Below are 10885 nucleotides of genomic sequence, written 5' to 3'. Positions count from 1 at the left end.
GAGCCGGCTGTCAGGAGGGTGCAGCCCAGCCCGTCGCCGCCCCGCAGGGCACAGCCTCGCAGCAGCCCGTGCCAGGGTTTTCTTCCAGCGCGCTCCGAGGCCTCTCAGGGCCTGGCTCCAGCCTCCCCTGGCGCTCGTGCTGCAGAAATTAATGGCTGTGACATCACCGACCTCTGGATTTTTTTTACTTAATTCTTTTTTTCACCCCACCCGGGTGGCGCGGCCTCGTGCGAGCGGCTCCTGTTCAGGTTGTGCCGGGCGGACGAGGCCTCTCCGCGGGCCCGCTGGCGTTTCTGTGTGGCCTTCTCCGGAGGTGGGAGCAGCCGCATCCGCGCCCCCGGGCAGAGGGTGACCTTGGCAGGCGGCAGCGGGGCATGGGTGGTGGTGCCATCTTAGCCCCGCTCTGGCCCGGGGATGCTTTCCGGGCAGGCGAGGCCAGAGGAGGCGGGACGTGGGGGAGTTCGGGCTGCTGCTCCGCGTCTCTTGGATATTTACTGCAACTTTCTTTGTTTTGAAAGCCAAGCGGGTACCTTGCAGCAGCGACATGTGCTCGGTGATGCCGCGGTGGGAGGGCCGGGCTTTGTAAACAGAATCCTGTGGAGGTGCTTTCACAACAGCCCTTGGCACGGAAGCGCTTTGGCCGAGTGCTGACATCATGGGGGCTGCAGGAGTCCAGTGCTCGTGAGCTGGCAGCTCCCAGGTTCGAGCCCGGCCTCCTGCTGCCCGCCGCGGAGCTGTCCCCACCTGCCCTGTGGCAGCACCTGGCAGAGTTGATATGGGGGGGTATCTCCTCTGGTCAATGGGCACCCCTCGGTCACAGGGGCAATCCGCTGCCAAGCCCCCCTGTTCCCCCCGAGTTTGGGGGGAGAAAGCAGGTTTTCCTCAGCAGAGCCGCTCGCTGCAGCGCGTCTAGTGCCAGCGGTGATGCAGTTGGTCGAAAGAACCAAGCTAGCTGGCCGGCCCCAAGTCCCGTGTGGGGCATTGGCAGAGCCTCCACCCCTGCCCCAGCCCCCTCCGACCTTTGTGCTTGGTTTGGGGCATTTTTTTAAAGGTTTCGGCAACACCAAATAAGAAACAGGAACTCTGCTGTGCTATTTTTAGAGCAGCTCTTCATAGTTGGGCAGCTCTTGAAAGCAAGGTCCTGGGGCCTGGCCGGGTGGGCGCAGGTAACTCCTGTCTGCCCCTGAGCAAAAGGTAACTCTTGTGTGGGCCGGGTGCCTGCCCAAAGAGGCCTCAGGCTGTTGCTCTCAGGGGCTGGCTTCCCTCCTGGCCCTGCCGCTCTGCAGGATCAGCTGGAAGGGATTAGGCTGGGGTGGGGAGAGGGACAGTGCATGCAAAGTGCCTCCATTGAGGTGCCATGCAAAGCCCATGCTGTTTTGCCCGGATGTGTTAATTGCCCTCTGATCTCTGCATGTCCCGGAGAAGAGGGTGCTCAGGTCACGCTGAGCAGGGTCATGCCTGTGTCCCAGGCTGGTGTTTTTAAATGCTGAGCTCCAGGGGCAGGTCTCCCCTGGTCCACAGAGCACCAACCTGTAGCAGCTGCATCTCGGTGGTGGGGTCAGTGCGGCGGCCACTGCTGGCTGAAGCGGCATTTTCCCCTCTGTCCGTGTTGGGGGTGGACTGTGGCTGATTGTTCCAGGTTCAAATGACTGGGCTGTGCGAGCTCCTCTGCTGTGTTTTTACCGTTGTGAAGGACGCCCGTCCTTAGCTCCTTACGGTTCTGGCCTTGGCAGGGGAAGGTGCAGCCAGGGCCGGCGGTGCCTGCATGCACTGCCAGGTGGCCGGTCCCCATAAAACGGCCCTGTTTAGCGCGTGCTTGGATGATGCGGTTTTGGTGGTTGTGCTAGTTTACTCCTTGCTCTAGTGTTTTGCTGATTTTAATTGGGTTGCTGGTGAACGAGCCTGTCTGATTGGAGCCGTCTGAATGCTGGAGCCCAGCGCTGGGGAGGCGGGAGGTGCTGGGCTTCAGGTCAGTGGCGCAGTGTCGGAGCACGTCTGCCGTGCGCCCGGCAGTCGGTAATGACACGGGCGTAGGCTAGTCCTTCCCGCAGGACTGTGCCTGGCTCTGGCTGCAGGGTGCTGCGTGCCTAGGGAACGAGGCAGCTGTTCCACTTCTCGCCCTTTCTTCTTCCCTGTCCCCTGAGGGAGCCTGGTGCAGTCCTGGTTTTCTGACGAGACGCTAAGGCGCCGGGAGCCCCGAGGCCCCAGGGTGTCTGACCTCCGTGCCATGCTGGGCCGGGAGCACGTGCAGTGTGAGCAGAGGGCGGCCAGGTTCCGCGCTGCCCAGAGCCCGCGGGGCAGCGGGAAGTGTGCGTGTGCAGTTGCCATGTCCAAAGCGCTGTTGTGGAGACCAAACTCGGCCTCGGGGTGCAGGGGCAGCCCCCGGGGCCTGCGAGCACTTCCAGGAACGTGCCCGTCTGTCCCGGCGAGTGTCAGGCAGCTTCGAGGTAGGAGCTGCAGCTGCTGATTCCTAGTAGGCAGCAGCTCGGCTTCTCCGACCTCCCTGTGTTGCTCCTTGGCTCTTTGCAGTCTGTTGTGAGGATGAAGATTTCCAGAAGGATCTTCAATGGCAACCCACCCCCCCCCCCCCACCCCCCAGTGTAGCTTCAACCATTAAGGTTCCCCATTGACTTGAGTTCAGACTGGTCTGGGTAACAGGAGATCCTGAGGTAGAGGAAATGCTCAAGTACTTTTTAATGTATATTCAAGGAACACAAATTCCCAAGGTTGAGATCTTTTCTAGAGGGAAAGCAGGTGATACGCTCTCTGTCTGTGCCTGGAGGAGAGAGGCCATCTGCATGCCCCAGGGCTATGGGAGGCTGTAGGGGTGTTTTATCATTCAAAGACCTCTCTTCACTGCTGAAATTGGTTCTGTTTGGAGACCTTGCCTGGGGAGGGGACGGGTAGCAGCTCTCAGTTGCTGAAAGGCTGCCATCAAGAAGAGGGGGGAACATTGCCGCACAGGTGAGGGCTTGAAACTGCAGCAAGGCAGACTTGGACTGAACCTCAGGAAGACCTGCCAGAGCAGCAAAGCAATGATGGGGCGAGCTGCCTGGGGAAGCAATGGAGTCTCCTTTGCCGAGGGGCATTTGAGAAGCATCTGGATCTACATCTGTCTGGGCTGGTTCAGGAGCAGTGACTTCTGCCTCTCCGAGAGAGGCTGGGGGATGACTCCGGAGGCACGTCCAAGCCTAGGAGCCCTGTTTGGAGATTGCTGCGGTGCCCGGGAGCCGCAGAGGCAGGCACTGCAGATCCGCACGACTGTGCCCAGTCCTCTTAAAACGTGTTCCTTTTTCAAGAGCAAATTTGACCTGCTGTGCCAAAGACTTTGAGTGCCAGGAGTGGTGGCTGGAGTCTCATCTGGGCCTGGGAGTGCTGGGCTGTGTCCCTGCTCCATCAGAAACAACCCACGGGACCTTGGGCAGGCTGCTTCGTGCCCATGGAGGTGTTGCAGGGCAGCGTGCGAGGGGGCTTCTGAAGGGAGGTGCAGGGAAGGTTCTCGGGTGCTCAGAGCCCACCGCACTGGGTTGGACGCTTGCCTTGGGTAGGGGCTGCATGTGTTCGGGCCTGCAGCTATCTGAGTAGCTCTTCCAAGGCATTGAGATCTCCTGCCCACATCTGCAATCTCAGGCGCTCTGTTTGTTCCCCCATTACCTGTGGTGACTGGAAGAGGAGGTGGGAGCTGTGCATGTGCCTCCACGGTTTGGCCATAAACAACAGGGTTTCCTTAGCGAGGATGCATCCTTGGGCTACCCGCTGTGCGGCGCGCAGCACCTGTATGACCACAGAGCTGCTCGTCACAAGGCCTCGCGAGCATCTGAAGCTGAGCGGGGCTGCGGTTGTGCGTACCCAGACCTCCGGTGGGTCCTTGCCAGTCGGTAGAACAATGGGTCGTGGTCCCAAGAGCGAGGCCTGGCTCTGCCTCACAACCAGGATTTGAAGTTGAAGGTCGCGGCAAAGCCTCCGCAGCGATTTCCATTGGCAGTTTGTCATGCTGGCTCAATGTTGAGGGAGAGAAACCTTGCTCGTCCCATGTCCTAGCCTTTTCTTTGCAGTTTGTCAGTTAACTGCATGTCGGTGATGTTAGAGAGGCTTCCGTTGAAATTGCGGATACAGCTAAACCAGGGGCAGGCAATTATTTTGGGCAGAGGGCCACTTACTGAGTTTTGGCAAGCCATTGAGGGCCGCATGACGGGCAGCCCAGGGCAGATTAATATTAATTTTCTAAATTTTTTAAGGGCCCTGCAGGCCTGGCCTGGCAGGCCGCATCCGGCCCCCGGGCCGCATTTTGCCCACCCGTGCTAAAGTTCATATAGACTGAAAAACTGGGGTGCTGAATGATACTATAATATTAGTGCCACTTATGGCAGTCTTCGCTAGAGAAATGCACTGTCAGAATTGACAAACTTCTAAAACAATCTGGGCAGCCTTGCTGTGATGGAGAATGATTTACCTTTTCTGTGGCAGGCCACAGCCTTTTGGGCTAACACACGGCCTCCCCGGTGCTGCCCACCTGTCTGTATTTGGCTGCTTGGTGACTCTTCTGTCTCCCAGAACTTCCAGCTTCTTTTCAACAAATGGCAGGGCCCTGAGAGCAGCAGTTCCAGTCCTTTCCTCACCAACGCCCATTAAAGATCAGAGTTTCAGTCTGATGATGGAACGGCTCCTGAAGACGGTGCGAAACCCAAATATTTTATTCCAAAAAGTCGCATGAGCTTGCTAGCTTCCTGCAGCAGCACAAGAGCTGCCTTCGAAGCATGTTGCAGACCATTTCCAGGGGCAGGATTGGGACTTGTGGTTTTCTTGTGAGACAGTTGCTTGTGAGCAGGAGTTCTGAGATGACTTGTTTTTCTTACTTCTTCCATAGAAATTGGAAGCTCTTTCAAGTACCAGTCAAGCAAACCACAGCCCAAGGTGTGCTGAAGTTGGCAGGGTCAGTGGAGATACGGCCTTTTCATTCGTTTCACTGTTAACAAGCTCTGAATTATTTGAGGAACTAACAAGCAGGCACAAGACAGATCCATGTGGCATCATCATCGTAAACCCAGTGCAAGCAGTTTGTGGTCTTAAAGGAACAGCCAGCGTAGGGACCACACTTCCGCGTAGCTGGGAGTCGCAGCAAAGGTGGCTGCCGCTGAGAGATCAGGAGCAGCAGTTTCTCTGCACCTCCAGCCACGCTTCCCTAGGCAGTAAATGCTCTGCTCCATTGTGTGCAGCCCTTTCCTCTGCTCCCTGTTTGCCCAGGTCTTGAATGCAGGCACTGGGTGTGTGTCTGGGGGAGGGGAGCAGTGGCAGGAGAGAAACACCTCGTTGTGAAACCACAGAGACTGACGTGGGCTTGGGAGACATATCTGGGGCTATTTTTAATCTCCTTTAAAAAAAAAAAAAAAAGCCTGGATTCCATACTACAGTGGTGTCTCTTCAGCTAGGGAAGGAACAGGGTAGGTGCTGCCTGTGCTGTGCGGTGCAGTCTGGCTCCGGGAGCCGGGAGTTCAGGTCTGCACGGCTATGGGCACGCGTGCTGATAGGGCAAGTGTACGCCAGGATTTTCATGTAAGCGGGTAGAGGAGGTCTGAGAGCGAGGCCCTGTCCTGGTTCAGAAATCAGAGAGAAGCTGGGCTGGAAGGGACCTGCAGAGGTCTCGCTTAGGCCAGCGTCCCATCCCAACCTGCATGTTTGGCTGCTCCAGTGCTCTGTTATAGTCCGTGACGACTTCCACGCCTGCTAAGGACCCGTGTCCCAGCCATGCTGGCTGCCCGGCCCTTGGCGCAGCCAGGTGTGCTCCTAGTGCATCTCCCTCGCCAGGGCTCCCTGCCAGGGCAGGAGATAAAAGTTGCAACATGGTCTCCTGAAGTTGTTACTTGAGGTTTAAAAGTTCCCTGGGCGGATGTTGACATGGATACAGTGTTGCCGCTGTGGTCCATGCGCTGGCACCAGGTATGAGGACATCCCCGTGTGATCCTGGCACTATCGGGGATGACAGTTGTGTCTCGGACGTGCCAGTTTCTGCCCCTCTTCCAAGGGCTGGCGCAGGCGTGAGTGGTGGGGCTGCTCTTGATGCAGTTGTGCCCGTCAGCCCAGGCAGAGCCTGTGCTTTCCCACCTGGAAGGCCCAGGAGCGGTCCTGCAGGCCCCCCGGGGCTTTCAGCTGATGCATGCTCCTGCAGCATGTGACCAGCTCCCCGGCTCGGGAGCCAGGCTCCCAGCAGCAGGCTGTGCAGCAGTGCCCTGGCCAGGCCATTCCCAGGGACTGGGCCTTGCGCCCCAGGCCTAAGGGCACCGCTGCTGCTTGAGCTGGAGTGGGTGCATGGACTCCACTGCATGCATGGGAGTGACAGGCATGGACCCAGGCTGTGCAAGTGCCGGGGGTTTGTGTTCCCAGGAGAGGGGGACAGTGGGCAGCAGTGTGGTAGCCATTATCTCTCAGTATTGGGATGTGGGATAAGGGCCAGTGTCATACACATCACAGTTTGACTTCTCCCCAGCCCGCCAAGCCACGGGTCCATCCCTTTTCCTAGCCATGGCCTCCTCACCTGGCTGTGACCTACGTCGGGGGGCTGCAGTACAGCTGCTGGTATGGCAGGGTGCTGTGTGTCCGTGGGGGTAGCGCCCTGTTCCTGCCACCCACACATTGCAGCAGCACGAGGTTTAGGGTTGGGGATGGGGCAGAGGGTCGATGCCGTGGGCAGCAGGCCCAGCTCGCCAAGGGAGGCAGGGGCTCTGGGCTGCATCCCATTCCCAAAAGATGCTTCCGTCAGCTGGCGAGTTGCACCACTGTGTGCAGGGGCTGCCCCCAGCATCGCTGCCCTTGGGAACCGTCCCTGTGAGAGGCCATCACACCTTGGCCTGGCCAGCAGCAGCCCTGCAGCATCTGGCCTCCCCGCCCTAGAGCCATGCCCCGCCAGCCTTGCTGAAGGACTCAGCTGACATGTGAGCTTGGTTTTATCTCTCTTTTGGCTGTGTGGAGATGCTCCCCAAATCCCGGAAAGCAGAGCAATGCATAAGTAAAGGGAAACCTTTCTGCCTTCATCCTCAATCAGCCTTGCAAGTGATGACAGCGCCAGCCACCAACCATTTGAGTTGGTCTCTAGCACGGGCCAGGCAGCACTGCATGCCTCAGCTGCCGCAGAGCCATGATGGTGACCACAGTGGTAACTCCCGAAGGATGAGACGGATGACAGACAGACCTTCCTGTTGCAGCCCGTGATGGCATTGCCCTTGTGGGTCTGTGCTACTGATGGATGTGGTGCGGGTGCCTCTGGTAGGCAGTGAAGATGAAGTGAGCGCTGCAGGGAGCAGGTCATCGCTGAGGTTGCGGGGACCTTCCCATGGTTGTTCCATCCTTCCCGGGTGTGGGTGGGCGGGCGGGCAGTGTCTCAATGCAGCCCCTGCTGCTGAGCTGCACCTGCTAATTCTGCCGGTGTGCTTGGGCTGTCGGTTGCTGCAGTAGGATGGTGACGCTGGATGCTTCTGAGCTCCTTTTGAGACGGGGCATGACCCCCCTTCTTGTGGCAATTTTGGTAGATGCTGGGTTTTTTAAAAGATTTGTTTTTAAACCAGTGGCTTTGCTGTGCTGGCAGCAGTGTCTGCAGTGAGTGCAGCAGAGCTGCTTGCATCTTTCGGAAGCCCCAGCTTGGGGCTGAGCTGTCCAGTTGGTGCCAGGCTTCCCGGCAGCACAGGGTCTGAGCCGGGGTAGAAGTGGTGTAACGAGCCAATGCCCAGGACTGCCCTGGGGACCCTGCAGCTGGGCTGTCCTTGGGACAGTGCCGGTGGCTGCTTCTGGTCCCTCCCAGGTTCCCACTGGCCTGGCTTACTGGTTTCTGGCACCTGCAGTGGTATGTCCCTCTCTGAGGGTTGGAAAGGAGGAGGTAACTCATCTCTCTTCTGTGTCTCCCTGGGGTGAGGGTGACCCCTGCGACTTACCCCTGCAGAGCCTTCAGGCCAGTGCAGGTGCTTGGCTTCCCGCGGATGGCTTAGACGCCTGCCCCCGTGCCACCTGGTCCCCCCAAGCAGCCGCTGGGTGTTGCCAGGCTCTGGGTAGCGGGAAGCTGCCCACGGGCTCCAGAATAGCAGCAGTGACACAGGCGTATTCCTGTTGATCTCTCTTCTGCCCTCTGATCGCCTTGAGGAGGAGCAGGGGCACCTGCCTTGTGTACGGTTAGGAGGTTTCCTTGGCAACAGGAGGGCCAGGAGCTCCCATTTATTAACACCTTACAAAAGAAAATGTGGAGCATGCAGAACCCCCAGCCGTGCCCCGGGCACGCTTGGCAGCTCTGGTGCCACTGGCAGCTTGGCATGAGCGCAGCCTCATTGCCCTGCTCATTTGGGCAGAGGGTTGGGTTTAGGACATGGATGCTGCTTGCCATGCGCTTGCTGGCTCCCAGCAGCCATGAGCTCTGCGCATGGCAGTGCTGGTCTGCAGCTCGCCTTGCCTGCTTGCCTGGCAGTGCTGGAAGAGCAGCGCGGTTGGAAGCTTGCGAGCCCCCCCCTCAGGTTTCTGCTGCTTCGGAGAATCCCAGGAAGTTCAGCACAAAATGCAAGGCTGACCTGGCTTTGCAGCTGCACAGACAATCGGAGCAAAGTTGCCAACTGCCGTCAGCGAGATTGCATTGCACGTACGAACTGAGGTTGCATTGCACGTATGAGCTACTTCTGTTCCTGAGTCGTCTTTTCTGGGTAATGAAGTCGGTTTAATGTAGTTCTGTTCATAAGATGCCTGCTCTACAGGCCAGAGTTGCAGTACCGCCGAGGGATGCTGCTGGGTGAATGTGAGGTTTTCCTGTTCCTGATTGCACATCTGATTGCGCGGCCTCGGTGTGGGATTCATGTGGGGTTTGCTTGGAAGGCCGCGTGTTCTCCCAAACATCTGGGACAAATGGGGAGACTGGAGAGGGCCAGACTCATTGGCCAAGTTTCCCTAGTTCTCTAATATTGAAGATCTTGCAAGACGTCTTTCCATTCCTGCAAGAACTATGTAGAAACCTTTTACTTGTGGCACCCTAGACAGACTTGTGCTACCCCTCGGGAAAACACCAGCTCTTCCTTGTCACTCTTTTTATTGCCTGCAGAAAAATAATCAAGCAGTTTTTCTGCTGCAGAGAGCTCGGAAAGAGCATGGCTGTGGGTTCCTGTTTGAAATCCCTCAGTTCACCTTGTGAATCATGTTTGCACACCTAATGGTGCTAACTGATTACCAGCGTCACCTTTGAAAGGATCTCAAGGCACCCCAGGGCACCGTGGCACCTGGTTGAGGATCACTGGTGCAAGACATGGTAGGTGCAATTCCCCTTGTTTTCAGCATTGTTATGCTGGAGCCAGCTCAGGAGACAGGCATCTCATTTATCTGTAGCTCCTCTGTGGCTGATCAAAGCTTGATGTTCTCATGCTGACCGTGGGCCATGGTCTCGCTCCTGCCCGGCAGCAGCGGGCTCCTCTGGGCCAGAATCTTCCTGTGTGCTCAAGCCACGGCTCTGCTGCCGAGGCTGCTAATGCCCATGCTAATTTGTGCTGTGGGCTCCTGGGGGAGATGGGGCTGAGCCCCCCCAGGTCACGCAGACATTCCCCACCCGTGCGTTGTGGTCACTGAGCACGGAGCCGTCTTGGCCTGAAGTCAGGCGGACGGCTGGGCAGGGGCAGCTCAGAGAGGCACGGGCTCTCACAGGCGATAACTTGCATCTCAGCATCCGAATGTTGGCTGTTGCCTACAAGAGCCACTACCTCTAAACTAGTTAGTCTCTAAGGTGCCACCCACCCTGGCTTCTGCCTGGTTCCTCTGATGACGTTAAGGTGCGAAGACTCGAACCCCATCAACAAACTGGCTGATCCATCTGGTCCCCCCGCCATGCAGCTGTGGTTAAGATCACAGGCAAGCCTGCAGCCTCTGCAGGATGCCAGCATCTGCGTCAGACCCATGTCTGCACTCGGTGTCACAAGCAGAGAACTAGGAGAACTTGGCCAATGGATCTGCCCCTCTCCAGCCTTCCCGTTAGCCTTAGATGTTAAGGAGGACACATGGCTTTCAAGCAAACCTTAGTGTGGGATTCATACAGGCTGCAGAGTCAAGCTTGCAGTTGGGAGCTGGAAAACCTCGCGTTCCCCCAGCAGCTGTGAATGGAAACATGCGCCTCCCCGGCACTAGGAACTGGCCTCGTGTGCCCTCGCCCAGGACAGCTTCCTGCCCCCGAAGCAAGGCAGGCAAGACTGGCATTTACAGTCCCAGCTTGCACTTCCCTGTGTTGGAACTGAGTGAACTGGTGAATGTTTAACGCTCCTTTTATGATCGTCGCAGTTGGCTCAGAGACGTTGGACCTTTGCAGACATGGATGGAAATCAGTGATGTTTGCTTTCTGCCGCCCCGGTCTCTGCAAACCCGAACAAAGACCAGGGCAGGGTGCTGGGCTCCCGGAGTGGGGCAAGCCCTGTGCTGTGTGTTTGGGCAGGAGGGGGGTAGTGCAAGCATGTGCTGGGTTTGGGGGGTCACTAGAGCTCCAGACCAGCACACGAGCAAGGCCTGATCCTGCCATGCTCAGCAGCGCCCAGCTCCATTTCCTCCAGCAGGCAGCTTGGGCAAGGCTGAAACTGCAGGGCCCAATCCAGGTTGGTGCTGGCCAGCGGCAAGGAAGCTTGTGGGCTTGATCGAGTGCAAAGGCAGGAAGAGGGTGTCCAGTCGTGGTCCTCCGGTCTCTGTGCGTTTTGGTGGGCTGGGTGGGCCCAGCCCACGTGGTTGCTGCCCAGGGCCTGATCCAGCAGAGCAGGGCGGGTGTTCATGTGATCTGTGCGCTGGCAGGACCCTTGTGTTAGCTCTCTCCAGGCTGGGTTGTGTCCTGCAGTCCCTGCTGCCAGCGCTTCTCAGCCCCGGGGCCGGGACAAACCCTGAGATTTCCAGC

At 58.0% G+C, this 10885-nt stretch overlaps 1 protein-coding gene across 1 annotated transcript in view; it reads left to right on the top strand.

Annotated features, from left to right (window-relative positions):
* The first annotated feature begins 6 nt into the window (after positions 1–6).
* NSD1 (nuclear receptor binding SET domain protein 1) overlaps positions 7–10885 on the top strand; it is a 46420-nt gene continuing 35541 nt past the window's right edge. The window contains 1 exon segment of the mRNA XM_025191794.1: positions 7–313. Coding sequence (XP_025047579.1) covers positions 152–313 — 162 coding nt within the window. The 5' untranslated portion in view covers positions 7–151.

Source organism: Alligator sinensis, unplaced genomic scaffold (genome assembly GCF_000455745.1).
Source record: "Alligator sinensis unplaced genomic scaffold, ASM45574v1 scaffold1170_1, whole genome shotgun sequence".
NCBI lineage: Eukaryota > Metazoa > Chordata > Crocodylia > Alligatoridae > Alligator > Alligator sinensis.
Note: the sequence above shows the minus strand (reverse complement) of the source record. Positions and strands in the feature narration are given on the sequence as shown.